The sequence below is a fragment of the Eschrichtius robustus genome, chromosome 4 (genome assembly GCF_028021215.1).
Source record: "Eschrichtius robustus isolate mEscRob2 chromosome 4, mEscRob2.pri, whole genome shotgun sequence".
Lineage (NCBI taxonomy): Eukaryota > Metazoa > Chordata > Mammalia > Artiodactyla > Eschrichtiidae > Eschrichtius > Eschrichtius robustus.
This window is the reverse complement of record NC_090827.1, coordinates 1709004-1730088: the sequence shown is the minus strand read 5'-3', so window position 1 is coordinate 1730088 and position 21085 is coordinate 1709004. Positions and strand designations below refer to the sequence as shown.

The 21085-nt window shown below is 38.2% G+C and overlaps 1 protein-coding gene across 2 annotated transcripts in view; it reads right to left on the bottom strand.

Moving 5' to 3' along the window:
* GRIA2 (glutamate ionotropic receptor AMPA type subunit 2) overlaps positions 1-21085 on the bottom strand; it is a 167032-nt gene that overhangs the window by 73557 nt on the left and 72390 nt on the right. For both annotated transcript variants that reach the window (XM_068542018.1, XM_068542020.1), the window contains one exon: positions 7108-7347. In XM_068542018.1, the coding sequence (XP_068398119.1) occupies positions 7108-7347 (240 nt within the window). The remainder of the gene's footprint in view (positions 1-7107; positions 7348-21085) is intronic.

Below are 21085 nucleotides of genomic sequence, written 5' to 3'. Positions count from 1 at the left end.
AATCTATTAATGATAAAACTTCTTTTAAAAACGTCGCAGATCACCTATGATTTCTGTTCACTGTAAGTAAATTAAATCCTTCCAGAATGCATTTCAAATCCTTTTCCTGTTTTTCATCATCAGTGAAGACAGAACCAAAGTTGATCATCATGGTCAACTCAATAGCTATCAATGTGCTTGAAAACACTTATTAAGTTTATTCAGTTTTCTTTCCAAGTAGGAAAAAAAGCTAATTTTCTAAACCTTTTCCACTGTCAAGGTCCTACTTTTCCACATTCCAGTCATGATGTGACTCTTCCTTGTCACCTCTTTAAAACAACACATCCATGGGTGGTGTTCTACATACTACATATTACCATAGAGCACTTATACGTGAGCTTCCTTTCTTCTAGGCAATAAATTATTTCATGTTGCTTTCATTTAATTATGAACTTTACCACATACTAAGTTAAAGTTTCACGTGGTGATGTTGATATTCTGTCCTATCCTTCAACATACATAACAAGAAATTTTAAATATAAATGCCAACGTGTAAATGAATCTCAAGTGATATTTCTAAACCTAACATTTATTGGCAGTTCACCTTGTCCAAAATTTGGAGAGGATATATATATATAAAATCAATAAAAATGCATTTAAAGAAATAGCTGATTCAAACTCATCCATTTTATGTATCAAAAAATAACTCACAGTTGGTGTGGATTCTGTTATTAAAACTCTTAGAATTAATATTTTGTAACCTATGAAACCTAAAAAAAATACATCCATTTATTAAGATGCTAAACTGCCCAAGTGGTACGTAATCAGATGATGAATTTAGTTTCATCAGAAGACACTGAGTATTATTCAGTTATCTCCTAAGGACAGCCAGAAATAATTCACAAACCATGGCGTGATCTGTCTCACATTTTGAAGAGACTGCTGTCCCATGCTTATTAATCAATATTCTCAGATTTGTTTTTTTTTTAGTAGTAGCAACTGACTCTCTCAAATACTTTTTCAACTTGATCTGCCCTTTTCCTACAACTAAGAGTTTTGTATTATGTCTGGTTAGTTTAAAATTAATAGATCATTTTAAAATTTAAAAAAATCACTGAAAATGCATATCACAAATATTATGGTGAAATTAAATTATTCATACACAACACAAATTAATGCTCTTAGTCTCTTGGTAACATATTCCAATTAGGAGAGAAAGTATTACCTCTTTCCCTTCCACACAAACTAGCCTAGAAGTATCTTTATAAATACACTCATCCCTTAATTCAGAATATAAACTTGTATGGACATTGGGAATTCTATATAAGTATCGGTTTGTTTTAAAAACATTAGTAGCTGGTTATTCAACTCTAATATCTGTACCACTAAATCAGGACATTTAAATCCTGGTTTAATTTCTTATTATTTTATTGCTTATGACAAAGAGAACTTGAGATATACTGTTGTTCATCTACAAATAGAAAAAGAATTTGGAAAATTAACTGCTCTTCCTAAGAAATATATTTAAAATACGCTCTGAAAAACCTCAAGAATATTACAGGAGTATAAAATTAAGTTCTACACTCTACTAAATGCTCAGACTTCTGGATAAAATAAAGAATAGCTAAAGTACTGCTACTTACTTCTGTATTATATTACTTCTTCGTGTGCCTAATTGTTGCTGGACTAGTTACAGCTGTATACCCTATTTATAAGCTGACACTCTCCCTAAAGCTCTCTCCAAGTATTACTATCAGTAGTTCACAGTCGCATCTTAAGTTAGTGCTCCTAAGCCTGTGACAAAGTTACAGAAAAACCTTCAGCCCCGAAACAGGTGAAGTCTAAATGCCTTAGTTTGCACATTAACAGGTGGAATTAAAATTGACTACTGCATATAGGTATATTTCATTCAGACCATGTCTTTCTTCTTGAAAATATTTTTTGTTCCATTTAAAATTCACAGCCCTTATTCATCTTGCAGGCACAGAAATGAATATTTTATGATCACTAAATCACAGCAGCATGCCTAGGCCAGATTAGATTAACATATATTTCCCTCATTGACTTTCTCAGGAACATCATAAAAGCAATTTATAATCTGGAAGCATTTTTATTCTAGGCATGATGCCTTTTTTGGAACTGGAATCAATGTGCCTTTCCTTCAGGGGACAAATAGTGTGGTTCAAAATTAAAACCAAGTTATAAAAGCATTAGTTCTGGTTTTGCCAACTGTCTGCAGAAATGTATGACCTTACCTTATTAACATTGACCCAATAAATAAAAACCACATTTTGATTAAGTCCTGGTTCAGATGCAGTACATGTGTATCCAAAGACAAACCTATGTTGAATGCATTAACATAGGCAACCCCATGACTATATCTCAGATGTGTTGAAGATCCAACTACCTACTCTCTCTGGAACTTTTAGGAAGGGTGTGGGGTTATCCATTGACGAGTGCCAGGCTGCTGCCACATGACTTGGATAAAGAGAAGACACCAGCATTCCTAAAGGGTCACATGGCACCAAGTGAACAGTTTCAGCAATCCTCTCACCGGTAAACTTGAAATAGTCAAAAACCTATACAAAGATCAGAATGTATCCATGTCTTCCTTTGTCTACAGTTGGGATGTAGTCTCCTGGACTTGTTGCTCGGCCTTGGATGTATAGTTGGAATCAGGAAAGGTTTCATTGGCAGTCCTAGTTAAAAGCAGTGCAAAGAAGAAGCATACAAAAACTGTGTCTTTTTCATCTAGCTTGTATTCAGTGCAGAATGTTGGACAGCCATTCTCATGCTTGGGCTATTCAAAAGAACATCAATTCATATACTTAGAAATTAAAATTTAACAGTATGTTTACCTGATCTAGACTCTCAGAAAATTAAAAATTATTAAAAACAAATCCTTACAGTCAAGGACCTGGAAAGAGTGCCACATCAAAAACAGACAAAACTCTTTGAAATTGAGGCATATGGAGACATAACTTGAAAGATCAAATCATGGAACCTATTTTTAAAAGCACTCATAATATAGTAAGGGCACACAGATTCATTCTCAAGTCGTGTAACAGAAAAACAAGGAGGTACGTCCTTAAAGTGTAAGAGAAATGGGTTAAGGACCATAGGGGGAAAAAAACAGTTCATGTGATAAATGTATGAATAAACGTTTTAAAATGTGACATGACAGCAAAGCTATAACAATTGTAATTAATAAGAAAAAATCAGAGAGCAAACATGCCATTTCCATGAGTCAAGTAAAACATTACATAAAGGTCAAGTCTTTTGCCAGTATTTTGAGTCTTACACATTTATCTCTGAAAATAGATTCAGATGAAAAGCCAGTGTAACACTCTTCATATTAAAACATGAGTATCCATTTGAAAATATCTTGAAAATGTATCCATAATGTCAGTTGTGGCTTTAATATATAATTACTTAATATTATCACTGTAATGTTGACCTCTCCACAGATGCACTCGAACTCAAATCAATTTGTATAATTTAATGACTGGAGATTATCGCATCATTTCAATTTCATTTAATATTCCTAAAGTGTTAATAAAATCCTTAGAAATGTCTCAGGTTCTTTTCACAAGTACATAAGCCCATCCATCATCATCCGATCCATAGTGACGCTGAAGTGTGTCCCTAAAGTGAAAACGCCGCCTTGCACCTAGTCAAAGAGTAGACAGAATTCATCTCTGAGCCTTCAATTTAGCAAGCAAGATTCAGGTTCTCATATCATCTCAAACTTAAAATACACAGATGCTCAACTCATTCATTTAATAATGCTATTTATTGACATCAACTCTGTGCTAGCATTATCTTAAGCACTGTATGTACAGTTTAGTGGGTACTGCCAGGTCATTGCCTTCCCGGGCTTAGAGCCAGATCTTAAATTAAAAGAATAAAGCTTAGTCTGTGTGATTAAAACAGTCCTTAGAATATACTAGGAGTTCACTTCTTGGGTGAAAGAATGAACATCAATATTAATTATAAATTGTGATAAGTACTATGTAGGAAAAGAAAAGATTGCTTTGAGAGAAGATAACAATATGAAATGCACCTCTGTGGGAATGTTATATAAACTAAGACCTGAAGGAGAAAAATTTAGAAGTCTGTGCAGAGATTCAAGGTGAAAGAATTTGGTGCATCTGAGAAAGTGAAAGAATATTAGTGAGATGGGTTTAGCCTAGTGAGTGAGCAGGACAGTAGTATAAGTGGGCAGGAACCAGATACTATGAAACCTTACAGTCATGTTAAGAAATTTCAGTTTTATCCTCATTATAACGAGGAGCCACTGGAGTATTTTAAGCAAAGGAGAAATGTGGTCACTAAAGCATTTAGAAGCATTCAAAAAATAGAGCTACCATCTGATCCTGCAATCCCACTCCTGGGCATATACCCAGAGAAAACCATAATTCGAAAAGATACACACACCCCAATATCCATTGCAGCACTATTTACAATATCCAGGACATGGAAGCCACCTAAATGTCCATCAACAGAAGAATGGATAAAGAAGTTGTGGTACATATACACAATGGAATATTACTCAGACATAAAAAAAGAATAAAATAATGCCATTTGCAGCAACATGGATGGACCTAGAGATTATCATATTCAGCGAAGTAAGTCAGACAAAGAAAGACAAATATATGACATCACTTATATGTGGAATCTGAAAAGATGATACAAATGTACTTATTTACAAAACAGAAACAGACTCACAGACATAGAAACCAAACTTATGGTTACCAAAGGCGAAAGGTGGAGGGGAGGGATAAATTAGGAGTTTGGGATTAACATGTACACACTACTATATATAAGATAGATAAACAACAAGGACCTACTGTATAGCACAGAGAACTCTACTCAATATCTTGTAATAACCTATAATGGAAAAGAATCTGAAAAAGAATAGATATATGTATATTATAACTGAATCACTTTGCTGTACACCTGAAACTAACACAACATTGTAAGTCAACTATACCCCAATATAAAACAAAATTAAATTAAAAAATAAATAAAAGCATTCAAAACTTCTGGCTCCTTTATGGAAAATGGATTGAAGAGGAACAAGTACAGAAATGGAAAGGTGAAGGATGAACACATGGGGCTGTCCTGGCCCGGAGTCATGACAATGACACAGAAGAGTGGCTAGGAGTAAAAGACATTTAGATGGTAGCAATCCTATGAAGAGGAGACAAGAGTGAAAGAGGACGTAGCAGAGGGCAAGAGGAAGGTGATGATAAGCCGTGTATCACCTTACTCAGGCTGGGCAGAGGGCAAGCAGAGGGCAAGAGGAAGGTGACGATAAACCCTGTATCACCTTGATCAGGCTGGGCAGAGGGCAAGCAGAGGGCAAGAGGAAGATGATGGTAAGCCTTGTATCACCTTGCTCAGGCTGGGCAGAGGGCAAGCAGAGGGCAAGAGGAAGATGACGGTAAGCCCTGTATCACCTTGATCAGGCTGGGCAGAGGGCAAGCAGAGGGCAAGAGGAAGGTGACGGTAAGCCCTGTATCACCTTGCTCAGGCTGGGCAGAGGGCAAGCAGAGGGCAAGAGGAAGGTGACGGTAAGCCCTGTATCACCTTGCTCAGGCTGGGCAGAGGGCAAGCAGAGGGCAAGAGGAAGGTGACGGTAAGCCCTGTATCACCTTGATCAGGCTGGGCAGAGGGCAAGCAGAGGGCAAGAGGAAGGTGACGGTAAGCCCTGTATCACCTTGCTCAGGCTGGGCAGAGGGCAAGCAGAGGGCAAGAGGAAGGTGACGGTAAGCCCTGTATCACCTTGCTCAGGCTGGGCAGAGGGCAAGCAGAGGGCAAGAGGAAGATGATGGTAAGCCTTGTATCACCTTGCTCAGGCTGGACAGAGGGCAAGCAGAGGGCAAGAGGAAGGTGACGGTAAGCCCTGATCACCTTGCTCAGGCTGGGCAGAGGGCAAGCAGAGGGCAAGAGGAAGGTGACGATAAGCCCTGATCACCTTGATGAGAAGCAGGCTTCAGAGCCATCTGGCACACCGGAATCCGTATTTACTCTCCACTGTTCTGTGTTTGAGTTTCTCACTCCCCACGTGTATAGCAAGGCTCTCCCTTGTCAGAGCAGGGGGAAAGCTGTTGACAGAGTCTCTCTTCTCAGCGTGTACAGTGCTGACTGGCTTTTCCGCGGAGCCTTCTCATTCTCAGGGCCGGAGGCCGGGACAGGGAATCAGACCCCAGGCTGGAGCACGCCAGGCTGTGACTGCTGTAGCCAAGGTCTCCAGACTGATCGTGGAGAAGCGAGGTAGCGGGCTCCCTGCTTGGCCGCCCTTGCAGGTAAGCACGGTGCCCTCTCCTGGTAGAAGCAGGCTTCCGGATTTCACCTGAACGTCTAAAGCAAGTTGCTTCGTGGACACGCTGGTATCTATTAGGTGCTCTGGCAGTGGTGGTTGTCAATACTTCTGAGTCTGTTGGTGGATACTCTCTCAAGAAAAATCATCTACGCTCATGTGCACAAAATGTTCATTCGATGTTGCGAAGTACACAGACCCACTGAGGCTGAATCACAGACCCAGGAATGATTAGAAAGCTCTGAAATTCTATGACACGTAAGTCAATCAGGTCCGCTAATACCAAACTTCACAACGAATGATGCGGGAAACACAAAGTACCCTTACCCCTGAAATAAAAACTAGTAAAATGAGCCAAGACTCCATCTAACTGGCATGCTAATCCAAAACATCTTAATGTCTATACATTTCTGTAGACGTTCTTATTTATATATTTATTCAAATCTTACTTAAACCAATTTTCAAGGCCGTCACTTCACTGACCCTAGACTGAGAATACAGTCATCCTAGGGTCTTAGCTGCTGGTACCAGAAAGTGCTTTGTGCATTACAACTGAACATTCGGGCGTTGTGTGAACACAATCTATCTCTGTAAATGGTACATCCACAACGTTTTTGCTTGTTTGTTTTACTTTAAATATGTTACCCAGGTTTTGAATTGCATTACTCATTTACACAGCATAATTAAGCCAAGTTACCCTTGGACTTCAACACACCTACATAGCCTTACAAAGTCACATGTAAGTGTCAAGTGTGGGCACTGAATTTGACCCATTACAAAGGGAGAAGGATATTGTCACTTACCTCTGTCACTGTCGTAGAGGTATGCAAACTTGTCCCATTGGTAGTACTCAATCAAGCTGAGAAGAGCTCCTTTGAGGTCCGGTCGCATCTGAATGACAAATGGATGGGTGCCATCTGTCGGGAAGCTGGGAGTGATGAAGGACACATGGAGCGTTCCACAAAATGATGTGATGGTGTTTACAGACTTCTTGTCATAAAATCCAAAAATAGCATATACTCCTCTTGAAAACTGGGAGCAGACTAGAAGAACAGGGGAAATAGAAAGGATAAATCATTGAAATTGGCATACAATCACATGCACTTGCTTGAAAGTTAATGCCCTTTTACATAAAATACAAAAGAATCAACATATTGAAAAATACAGAGAGTTGATATCAATAATTCATCAAATTTTTTAGTACTTATTTACTTAACACCCTACTTGAGGAATTCAAAGAATTACAAAGCATTAAAAAATAATTCTGGCTATGGGACTATATCAAACTTAAAAGCTTTTCTACAGTGACAGAAACCGTCAACAAGTTTGAAAAGGCAGCCTACTGAATGGGGGAGGAGATTTTCAAATCCTACATCTTATATGGGGTTAATATCCAATATATACAAATAACTCATACAACTCAACATCAAAAACAAAAACAACCCAATTAAAAAATGGGCGGAGGACCTGAACAGACATTTTTCCCAAGAAGACATACAGTTGGCCAACAGATACATGAAAAGATGCTCAACATCACTAATCATCAGGGAAATGCAAACCAAAACCACAACGAGCTATCACCTCACACCCATTAGAATGGCTGGCATCCAAAAGACAACAAATAACAAATGTTGGCAAGATATGGAGAAAGGGGAACCCTCGTGTACTGTTGGTGGAAATGTAAATTGGTGCAGCCACTATGGAAAACATTATAGAGGTTCCTCAAAAAATTAAAAATAGAACTACCATACAATCCAGCAATTCCACTTCTGGGTATTTTTCTAAAGAAAAAAAAAACACTAATAATGTATCCCAATGTTCATAGCAGCATTACTCACAATAGCCAAGACATGGAAGCAACCTAAGTGCCCATCAATAGATGACTGAGTAAAGAAGACACAGTGTATATACACAAGGGAATATTACTCAGGTATAAAAAGTAAAAAAGAATAAACTCTTGGATAGACCTAAAGGATACTGTGCTAAGTGAAATAAGTCAGACAGAGAAGGCAAATCGTGTATGCTTTTATTTCTATGTGGATTCTAAAAAACAGACAAACAAAAAAGAATAAACATAGCAAAACAGAAACAGAGTCATAAATACAGAGGACGAACAGATGGTCACCAGAGGGGAGGTGAGGGGGTGAGTGAAACAGGTGAGGGAGCTGGAGAGGGACAAACTTCCAGTTTCAGAATAAATCAGTCACGGGAATGAAACGTACATTGTGGGGAATATAGTCAATAATACTGTGTATGGTGACAAACAGTAACTACACCTATCTTGGTGATCATTTTGTAATATACAGAAATAACGAATCATCATGTTGTGCACCAGGAACTAACAGAGTGCTGTTGGTCACTTACACTTCAAAAACAATACTGATGTGTATAAAATGGATGACTAATAAGAACCTGCTGTATAAAAAAATTAATAAAATTAAATTAAAATATTTTTTAAAAAACCCAACAAGCAAACTCATAGAAAAAGAGATCAGATTTGTAGTTGTCAGAGGTGAAGGGCGGGGGAGAAGAAATTGGATGAAGGTAGTCAAAAGGTACGAAATTCCAGTTCTACATGATAAATAAGTACTAGGGATGTAACGTACCGCATGATAAATGTAATTAACACTGCTGAATGTTATATATGAGAGTAGTTAAGAAAGTAAATCCTAAGAGTTCTCACCACAAAGAAAAATTTTTAAATTTTTCTTTTATTTTGTATCTATATGAGATGAATTTTCACTAAACTTATTGTGATAATCGTTTCATGATGTATGTAAGTCAAATCATTACGCTTCATGCCTTAAACTTATACAGTGCCATATGTCAATTATAACTCAATAAAACTGGAAGGAAAAAAAAGAATATATACACATTCTTATTTAACAAGCCATGTAAGTATAAACATATTTTAGGACAGCCCCATAAACAAAGCATACCAGTAAAAATCATTAGTTATAAAGAACAAACTGCAATTACCTGGGATTTATACATATTCATAATAACTCATTCCTTGTATTATCTGATTTTTTTTAAAGGCTTTATAGTGCTAATAATGCTTTTATACTACAAGATCGGCGTGCTTATAAAAAGTTCTAATGCTGACCGAAACCTCTTTAAGAGAAGATGGATGCAGGGCTGGCACCACACACAGAAACATGTCACCCAAAAGGGACCTCTCTCACCTTGAGAAACTCAGTCAAGGAGCGATTGTGTGACGCTCAGAACTCCTAATTTTTTTAATCTTTCCCACGGACTTAACTCATCCTATGTGTTCTGCTCCATGCAAAACACAGAATATTATCAACATACTTTGGCATAGAATCATCATTCTTTAAAAAAAAAAGACAATATTCTATTTGGAAGTCTCCATCACTCCCACAATCCCTTGTTCTCTACCAGTACTTGTATTTCAATGAAGGACCTTCTCCCAAACCCTCTGCCATAGTCAGACCATCACTAAGTCATGGTCATTCTAATACCTAAATATACTCAAAGGTGGTCCCCTTATTTCTCTCTCCATTCCAACCATCCTAGTTCACTAATAGCATATACCATGTATCTTGGGCTTGCCTTGTGGCCTGGCATGGTACATGAACTCATTTATTTCTTATGCTAACCCTCGAGGTAGGAAAGATTATTATTCCCAAATTACTGATAGGAAAATTGAAACATAGGGAGACTAAGTGACTTACCCAAAGTCAGACAGCTAGTAAGAGATGCTGTACTCAAACCCAGACAGGCAGATTCAGAGTACGCACTCTTAACTAATGGACAATATTGTGTTTCTAACTCGGATTATTAGAATACCTACCCAACTTTCCTCCTTCATCCAATTATGCCCCTTCCATTCACTTCTCCACAATATAACCAGAATAATTTTTTGAAACACAAATTTGATCCTATCTCTCTGAGAAGTAAGGGTTACTTTGTCCAAGAATAATCCCTGCAATGCACAATACAAACCACACGTGCCACAGCACTTACGACAACCAATTCAGGTCAACCACATGCTTTGAGTGAATGAACAGTTGATATTTTTTAATCGCAAAGTTAATTTCGATCCAAAATATGAAAGTCAGCTCTCCAGTAACATAATCTAACAACCCAAAACATAATACCAAGCATCCTTGTAAATTAATTAAACCTCATTTAAAGGATAAGGCCAATACTATCATATTTCATTTTATTTTACTCACAAAAATAAATGGTCTATAGAAAAAGTAGATTTGTTTCATGAATAAGAGCATTGCTAAAATATATAGATTTGAATAGCCAATTGCAGACAATCAATAAATGATGGGCAATAATTTTTAATGACTATCGTGTGATATGAAATGAAAGGAAAGCTAGATTGGCCAGTTCTCTGAGTGGCCCTTATTCATCAGATGTTTCAATTTTCCTCTAAATATTTATTAATCTTCAACTCACTTCTGTCTTTCCAACATAAGACGTTTCCTGGGATTTCTAGGTTATGTCTGTGTAATGCGTCGACTGACCTCTTTACTAACAATCTTCTGCAGAACAGACTGATATGTCTCAGAAAACAGCTGTATGTATTTCTTTACATTTACTCTAATACTTTAACGTAAAGCAAAGATGAGATTCCCGACTTTTATTCATATTTATGCTTTTGTCCTTGTCTGAGAACAGATGCTGAAAGCCACCTTTAATGTGTTTGACTCTGCTCATTCCTGACTTACATGAAAAATCCCTTTCACTGTTCAAACCCTTCTGGGCAAACTCCGCCGTGATTTCTTATTTTATGCACGGATATATGCGTCCTGACGTGCATATCTTAAATCTTAAGCTTGTTCAGAAATTGTTGACTCCATAGGACGTATAAAAATGAGAAGTTGCTCTAAAATTCTCTCTGGGTCTATTTTATTTCATTTCCTGCAAGTGTTGGCATGTCATCTAAAAACTATAGGAATATCAGGCAATATGATTTATTAATGGGACCTCCTCATCCATCCTCAGTGAAATCGCCTGGTAAAGGAAGCCACTGTTTGAATACACAGTCTGAATAAGAAGCCATATCTTTCATTTCCCATTTGTTTTAGACTCTGGAGTGAGTTGTCAAGGGGCCTCCTGGCTGTCGTGACCATCTGGAAACACCTGGCATTGGCCCAAGCATGGGCACAAGCTGCACAAGACTTCATCAGAAACGACAATTCACCTAACTCAGAAGGCACTTTTTTTCATGCAGTTCAGCTAATTCTCCAATGGCCATAATTGTGGAACCATGGCCGCTCCCTCCTGACTATCCCAGCCACCTCTCAGGCTTTTCCCCTTGCCCTTTATCTCGTCAGGGCACATATTCAATTGTCCACTTGCCTACAGCTTCTATTTTCCGAGATATCTCTCTCTGTGTGCCTTTACCACACACACAGTGAACAGCCTTTTGGTCGACATTGCTCATCTCCCCTGACCTTATGTCTGCCATTGTCCCTGTCCCCCAAAATGATAAGGATATCATTGCGTTTACACCCAGGACTCAGTCAGAATGCTGACCTGAGCTAAGGCATTTTGCTTACCCAGTTTGCAGTGACCATCTCAGGATGAAAATCTGAGTGTTGTATTCCTAACACTCTATCCCCCGAATATCAGCGTGTTCGCATGCTAATACTGATCTTCTCCCCGATACAGCACAGATACAAGACCCTACTGACCTAAGACACAAGAACATTAGTTCTCTACTTTGAAAGGACTCCTCCTTTGATTAGAAATGAAATTACTCTTTTTCATCTCTACCTTATTCCCTAGCAATACTCCAAAATTCAAAGTCATTTCCCTAACTTATATCCATCCTCAAATAAGGAAGATTTACTATCACTATCACTATCACTATTCAAATGATGTGTCATAGCTCTGGAAACAGTTTCAAAACACAACTTTCTAAAATGAGTTAGATAATATCGCACCCTATATATCGTCACCTTGTTCTGTGTCACCTCTGGGGGCAGAGGAAGGAGGAGAAAGCTCTCAGTTTCACCTCTAGATTCATGACCCTATGAAACACTATTATAAATTTCTAAATAATTATGCTAATTGGGATTAGACTTGCGTTTATGTCTTAAAACTCTAAGCTAAATGTAAGGTTGTTCTCACTGAGTACGACTTTAATTAAATATTTAATATCAACTTTGAGAAACTCAGCAAAGGCAAGTCCTTTTAAAAGATGCTTTAGGTCAAACAGCAGAAATGATAATCTCCTGGGTGTAGATAACTTGCTGATTATTCCACTTTTTATTACAAGCCCAGGTGATAAAAGCCAATAACAAGGCTGATGGTGCATCCAACTCGCATCTTTTTCTCTTGGGTCGTTCTGCTCATTGGTGCTGCTAATGTACCACACTCCATTACAGTCTGGAGAACCTTGCATGGTTATTTAGTAGAAAGAGAGAAGAATAGAGCCTGATGTATTTTTGTTTAACATTTTTTTTATATTTAGAAGTTGCCATTCCCTGCTGTGAAACCCACAGTCTGCTTCATAAGCAGGAATGGCGCTTTGCAGCTTGAGCAAAGTCTGGTGAAAGCTGCATCACCAAGCAATATTGACCTCAAAATTTGGAGACCGAAGAAAATCTCTCTCATCTTTCATCACACAACTTCTGGCATTATCTCCTTGTAAACAGTGACCCCAATTTTACTATTGAAATCTCCCTTAAGATCCCCTAATCACTAAATCTAATAATTTTTCCTCAGATCTAGCTTTCTCAGCCTCTTTGAATTTATTAATCAAAAACTTGATTCTATGTTTCCATACAAAATTTAAAATTATTTGTTCTCGTTCTATGAAAAACACCATGGGTATTTTGACAGATATTGCACTGAATCTACAGATTGCCTTGGGTAGTATGCTCATTTTAACAATATTAATTCTTCCAATCCAAGAACACGATGTATCTTTCCATCTGTTTGTGTTGACTTCAATTTCTTTCATCAGTGTCATATAGTGTTTTGTGTACAGGTCTTTTACCTCCCTGGGTAGGTTTATTCTTAGGTATTTTATTCTTTTTGATGTGCTGGTGCTCAACATCACTAATCGTCAGGGAAATGCAGATCAAAACCACCATGAGATATCACCTCACACCTGTCAGAATGGCTATCATTAAAAAGAATTCAAATAACAGGTATTGGTGAGGATATGGAGAAAAGGGAACACTCATACACTATGGGTGAGGGTGTAAATTGGTGCAGCTGCTATGGAAAACAACACGGAAGCTTCTCAAGAAAACTAAAAACAGAACTACCATATGATCCAGCAATTCCACTCCTATGTATATATTAAAAAAAAAAAAACCAAACAAACAAAAACACTCATTCAAAAAGATACATGCACCTTGTTGTTCATAGCAGCATTATTCACAATTGCCAATATATGGAAGCAACTTAAGTGTCCATCAATAGATGAATGGATAAAGAAGCTGTGGTACATATATACAATGGAATATTAATCGGCCATAAAAAAATGAAATGTTGCCATTTGAAGCAACATAAATGGAATTGGAGGGCATTATGCTAAGTGAAATAAGTCAGACAGAGAAAGATAAATACTGTATTATATCACTTATAGTGGAATCTAAAAATACAACAAACTAGTGAATATAACCAGAAAGAAGGAGGCTCACAGATATAGAGAACAAACTAGTGTTTACCAGTGAGGAGAGGGAAGGGTGGAGGAGCAATACAGGGGCAGGGGATTAAGAGGTACAAACTATTAGGTATAAAATAAACTACAAAGGGTATGTTGTACAACATGGGAACTATAGCAAATATTTTATAATAACTACAAATGGCGTATAACCTTAAAAAATTGTGAACTACTATATTGTACTCCTGTAACTTATATAATACGTCCATCAACCGTACTTCAATTAAAAGAAAAAAATCTGGCCAAAAAGAAAAACAAACCAACTTGCTTCTAGAAATGCTCTCTCTTTCTGCTGCCACTAGCAGTGCTCTCATCCGATTCCTTCTCCACATGGCTACCAAGTAAAATGATATCACCTTGGTGCTCTTGCTCTCCCTATAATTACCTTTCACTCTTTTTCCCCCTATGTCCCAAATTAAATCTATCCTTAGAGGTCTCATCCCTTTTAACAAGGTTAAGTTCAACTTCTTAGGCATGCTTCCCAAACCTTCATGTCACCTCTGTTGTCTCCCTTTATCTATTTATTTACTGAGCAACTTATACTGTAAACATTCAGTGTGACAAGCATGGTGTTAAGTTTAGAAAATGCCACAGGATAGATATAGTACATTCTCTTTTCTAAAGTATAGTTGCTTTACAATGTTAGATTGCTTTCAGGTGTATAACATAGTGGTTCAACATTTTTATAGATTATACTCCATTTAAAGTTATAAAATAATTGCTATATTTCCTTGTGCAGTACAATATATCCTTATTGCTTATTTACTTTATACATAGTAGTTTGTATCTCTTAATCTCACACACCCATCTTGGCTTCCACCCTTCCCTATCCCCACTGGTAATCACTAGTTTGTTCTCTATAACTGTGAGTCTGTTTCCATTTTATTATATGCAATCATTTGTTTTATCTCTTAGATTCCAAATATGTGATAACATACAGTATTTGCTTTTCTCTGGCTGACTCATTTCACTAAACATGGTACCCTCTAGGTCCATCCATGTTGCTGCAAATGGCAATATTTCATTCTTTTTTTTATGGCTGAGTAGTATTCCATTGTGTGTGTATATATCTATATCTCTCTATATTCTGATGTATAGATATATATACACCACTTCGTATTTATCCATTTGTCTGTTGATGGACACTTAGGATGCTTCCATATATTGGCTATTGTAAATAATGCTGCTATGAACATTGGGGTTCATGTATCTTTTCAAATTAGTGTTTTCGTTTTCTTTGGATATATACCCAGGAGTGGATCATATGGTAGCTCTATTTTTAGTATTTTGAGGAACCTCCATACTGTTCTCCATAGTGGCTGCAGCAATTTACATTCCCACCAACAGTGCAAGAGGGTTCTCTTTTCTCCACATCTTCACCAACATTTGTTATTTGTAGACTTTTCGAAGACAGACATTCTGGCAGGTGTGAGGTGATATCTTATTGTGGTTTGACTTGCATTTCCCCATTGATTAGTGATGTTAAACATCATTTCATGTGTCTATTGGCCATCTGTATGTCTTCTTCTGTATGTCTTCTGCCCATTTTTTAATCAGGTTGTTTGTTTTTTTGAGTTGTATGAGTTGTTTATATATTTTGGATATTAACCCCTATTCGGTCATATCATTTGCAAATATTTTCTCCCATTCTGTGTGTTGTCTTTTCATTTTGTTGATGGTTTCTTTTGATGTGCAAAAGCATTTAAGTTTAATTAGGTCCCATTTGTTTATCTTTCCTATTGTTTCCTCTGCCTTAGAAGACAGATCCAAAAAATTATTGCTACTATTTGCATTAAAGAATGTTCTGCCTATGTTTTTCTTCAAGGAGTTTTATGGTTTCAGGTATTACAGTTTAATCTTTAATCCATTTGGGGTTTATTTTTGTATATGGTGTAACTTTTCTAATTTAATTATTTTACATGTAGCTGTCCAGTTTTCCCAGCACCACTTATTGAAGAGACTGTCTATTCTTCATTGTACATTTCTGCCTTCTTTGTCATAGGTTAATTGACCATAGGTGCGTGGGTTTATTGCTGGGCTCTCAACTCTGTTCCATTGATGTATGGATCTGTTTTTGTGCCAGTACCATGCTGTTTTGGTTACTGTAGCTTTGTAGTATAGTCTGACATCAGGAAGTGTGATACCTCGAGCTTTGTTCTTTTTTTCTCAAGATTGCTTTGGCACTAGGGGTCTTCCATATAAATTTTAGGACAATTTGCTCTAGTTCTGTAAAATATGACATGGGTATCTTGCTTGGGATTGCATTAAGTCTGTAGATTGCTTTGGGTAGCATGGACATTTTAACAATATTAATTCTTCTAATCCAAGATCAAGAAATATCTTTCCATTTCTTTGTATCATCTTCAATTTCCTTCATCAATGTTTTATAGTTTTCAGAGTATAGATCTTTCACCTCCTTGGTTAAATGTATTCCTAAGTTTTGTGGGGGTTTTTTGATGTGATTCCAGCGGAATTGTGTTCATGCTTTCTCTTTCTGATAGTTCGTTATCAGTGTACAGATAAGCAACATATGTCTGTATATTAATCTTGTATCCTGCAGTTTTACTGAATTCATTTATTAGTTCTAATAGTTCTGGGGTGGAGACTTTAGGGTATTCTACATATAGTATTATACCATTTGCAAACAGAGACAGTTTTACTTCTTCCCTTCCCAATTGGATGCCTTTTATTTCTTTTTTTAACTGATTGCTGTGGCTAGGACTTCCAATACTATGTTAAGTAGAGGTAGTGAGAGTGGGTATCTTTGTCTTGTTCCTGATTTTAGAGGAAAAGCTCTCAGTATTTCGCTGCTGAGTATGATGCTAGCTGTGCGCCTGTCATAAATGGCCTTTATTATGTTAAGATATGTTCTCTCTAACCCATTTGGATGAAAGTTTTTATCATGAATAGACGTTGAATTTTGTCAAATGCTTTTCCTGTGTCTATTGAAATGAACATGTGATTTTTATCCTTTATTTTGTTAAGGTGGTGTATCACATTGATTGATTTCTGGATATTAAACCATTCTTACATCCCTGGAATAAATTCCACATGATCATAGTGTATGGCCTTTTTTATACATTGTTAAATGTGGTTTGCTAATATTTTGTTCAGGATTTTTGCATCTATATTCATCAGAGACGTTGGCCTATAATTTTTTTTTTTTTTTTGTAATGTTTTTGTCTGGTTTTAGTATCCGGGTAAATTAATGGTGACTTCATAGGATGAATTTGGGAGTGTTCCATCCTCTTGAATTTTTTGTAGTAGTTTGAAAAGGATAGGTATTAGCTTTTCTTTATATATTTGGTAGAATGCCCACTGTAAAGCCATTTAGTCCTGGACTTTTGTTTGCCTGGAGTTTTTTTTAAACTACAAATTCAATTTCACTACTAGTGATCAGTCTGCATAGGTTACCTATTTCTTCCTGATTCAGTCTTGTAAGAGTGTATGTTTCTAGAAAGTGGCCCATTTCCTCTATGTTGTCCAATTTGTTGGCATATAACTGTACAGAGTATTCTCATGATTTTTTGTATCTCTGTGGTATTAGCTGTTATTTCTCCTCTTTCATTTCTTATTTTGTTTACTTAGGTGCTCTTTTTCTCTTGATGACCCAGGCTAAAGGCTTATTAATTTTGTATATCTGAAAACAAAGACAAACAAACAAAAACTCTTCGATTCATTTCTATTGTTTTTTCTGTGTGTGTGTGTCTCTATTTTATTTATTTCCTGTCTGATCTTTATTATTTCCTCCCTTATTCTGACTTTGGGCATTTATTGCTCTTCTTTTTGCAATTCCTTTAGATGGTAGATTAGGTTGTTTATTTGAGATTTTTCTTGTTTCTTAAAGTAGGCCTACATCACTATAAACTTCCCTCTTAGAAATGCTTTCGCTGCATACCCTAGATTTTGTGGTATTGTGTTTACATTTTCATTTGCCTCAAGGTATTTTCTGATCACCTCTTTGATTTCTCCATTGATCCATTGATTTTTTTAGTAGTGTGTTGTTTAGTCTCCAAGTGTTTGTTCTTCTCCCATTTTTCTTCTTGTAATTGATTTCTAGTTTCAGACAATTGTGGTCAGAAAAAAAACGCTTGATATAATTTCTGTTCTCCTAAATTTGTGGAGACTTTTCTCTGTAGTTTTATTTTCTTCTACTTTTAGTTTCTTCCCTTGAGGTTTGATAATTTTCTTCTGTGGCATGCTTGCATTCCTTTCTCTCTAGTTTTTGTGTATCAATTATAGGTTTCGAATTTGTGGTTTCCATGGAGTTCATATATGTTGACCTATAATTTTATCTACTTGTTTCAAACCAGTAGTCATTTAAAGTTCAAACACATTCTAAAAGATCTACATATTTTACTCCCCTTCTCCACATTGTGTGTTTTTCATGTCATATTTTACATCTTCATGTTCATCCCTTCACTATTTATTGCAGTTATGGTTGGTTTTACAATTCATTGTCTTTAAATCTTCATCCTAGCTTATTTAAGTGGTTTGTCTTCAGCCTTTACCTGTGGGATTTTTCCTTTCCTATAGATACTTACTTCTTGTATAGACTTTTCCACTTAGAGAGACCTTGTAACATTTCTTTTAGGGTTGGTTTAGTATTAATGAACTCTTTTAGTTTTGGCTCATCTGAGAAGTTCTTTATCTCTCCTTCAATTCTGAATGATAATCTTGCTGGGTAGAGTATCCTAGGTTGGGTTTCCCCTTTCAGCACTTTAAATATATCATGCCACTCCCTTCTGGCCTGCAGAGTTTCTGCAGAAAAATCAGCTGATAGCCTTATGGGGATTCCCTTATATATGACTCTTTGTTTTTCTCTTGCTCTCTTTAGAATTCTTTCTTTAACTTTAGCCACTTTATTTATGATACATGCTGGTGTTGGTCTGTTTGGGTTTATCTTCTTTGGGACCCTCTGTGCTTCCTGTACTTGGATATCTGTTTCCTTCTTCAGGTTTGTGAAGTTTCAGCCATGATTTCCTCAAATACATTTTCAGTCCCCTTCTCTTTCTCTCCTTCTGGGGAGTGTTGGTATGCTTAATGTTGTCTCAGAGCTCCCTTAAATTGTTCTCATTTATTTTTTTTTTCTTTTGGGTGAAGATTTCCTTTATTCTTTCTTCTAGATCACTATGCATTCTTCTGTATTACCTAGTCTGCTCTCAATTCCTTGAAGTGTGTTCTTCATTTTACTTATTGTATTCTTTAGTTCTGACTGGTTCTTTTATACACTTTCTAGTTTCTTGTTAAAATTCTCACTGTGTTTATCTATTCTCTTCCTAATTCAGTTAGCATTCTTTTATTTATTTATTTATTTTATTCATTTATTCTTTGGCTGCACTGGGTCTTCGTTGCTGCGCACAGGCTTTCTCTAGTTGCGGCAAGCGGGGGCTACTCTTCACTGTGGTGCGTGGGCTTCTCACTGCGGTGGCTTCTCTTGTTGCAGAGCACAGGCTCTAGGTGCACAGGCTTCAGTAGTTGTGGCATGGTGCTTTGAACTCTTTTTCTGGTAAACTCTTTATCTTTGTTTCATTAGCTGTTTATTCAGGGGTGTTTTCTGGTTCTTTCATTTCAAACAAAATCCTCTATCTTCTCAATTGGTTTAACTTTCTCTGTCTCTATGAAATTGGGTGAAACAGTTACCTACCCCAGCCCTGGAGGGTGCCCTTGTGTGGGAGTGTCCCTATGCAGCCTGCATGTACCCAGTGGCTCTGGGGGGAGAGCTGGATCTGACACGAGCATAAGTCACATTTCCCCCAGGGTGTCCTGGCAGCTGTCACCTTGGTAGGAGGTGGGGCTGGAGATGGAGGGGCTAGAGCCCGAGCCAGCGAGTGAGATGGGGCTTCTCCACTGCTCAGGGCCAGCACCACCCTACGGGGGGCAGGGGCACGTCCCCAGTTGCTGGAGCAGAAACCCTGCAGGTTGGTCTGAGCTGGCTCCACTCCCACTAAGTGTGCACCCTCCCCGCTCCCGGCACTGCACCGTCGCCCCTGAGAAGAGCGGTGCTGCGCAGGAGGGGCTGCTGGGGAGGTCAGGGTGTGGGGTGTGAGGGTCACAGCCCTGGTCAGAATCCCAGGGTGCTCCTGACCTGCAGCCTCCGTAGGCACCAGTGGGGGCCGCCCCAGCCCCATTCGGGCGCCATTCCAGGTCCCAGCCACGTCCACCTCTCATGACCGAGCACTCCATCAGCCGTGGCAGCCCTCGTCCTCGTGTGGAGCAAGTGGGGTTGAGCGGGTGTCTGGCCCAGGCTGGGACAGCCCCCGGGAACCTGGCCATGGTCCCCTGCGGTTTCAATCTGTTTCGTCCTCCATGTTCAGGGAGCAAGCAAGGGTGTGTGCTCGTCACCAGTGGAGCCTAGGTCTTTACAGCCCTCCTGTGAGTCCCACTGTCTTTCAAACCAGCTTAGGGAACTTCCTTCCTGCTGTCAGACCCCAGGGTTGGCACAGCACATATGTGGCTTAAACCCCTCACTTCCCAAGGAGGATCTCAACTCCTGTAACCTCCCCCGACTTCAGTGTCCCTTCCCAGGGGCGCAGGACCCTGGCTGATCACTTCCCTTCCCTTCCTACCTGATGCCGTGTGGATCTTGCTTACAGCCTTGGTTGTACAGAAGTCTTCCTGCCCGTCTCCAGTTCGTTTTCAGTGAGACTTGTCCCCCAAGTAGGTATTTTTTTGATGTGTCTGTGGGAGGAGGTGCGCTCCACGTCCTCCCACCCCTTCTGCCATCTTGATCTCAACCTCATATAGTACAGCCTTAGCTGGAGTTGACAGCTTAACTTCAACCCCTCACCCTCCCGTGCCACCCACTGGAGAACTTCTAATTCTAAATCATTCCAACTAATTCCATACAAAAAAGGAAAGAAAAGCCTGAAAACATTATCCTACAAACCATGTCTTCGTACTGATTTTTCTTCCTTTCTGCTCATGGCACCATAACACTTGCCATCACCGATTTTTGATATTTCAGAATAATTAGTTCATTACTCTCCTTGTCCTGACCATGCAGTCTATAGCCATCTCTGTTTTGTGCCATGACACCCGTTCCACATTAATCAAGTGTTTTTAAGAACCTCCAAGGTTACTGTTCTGGGTATGGGGAGACAGCTTTTAAGCGTGCCAGGTAA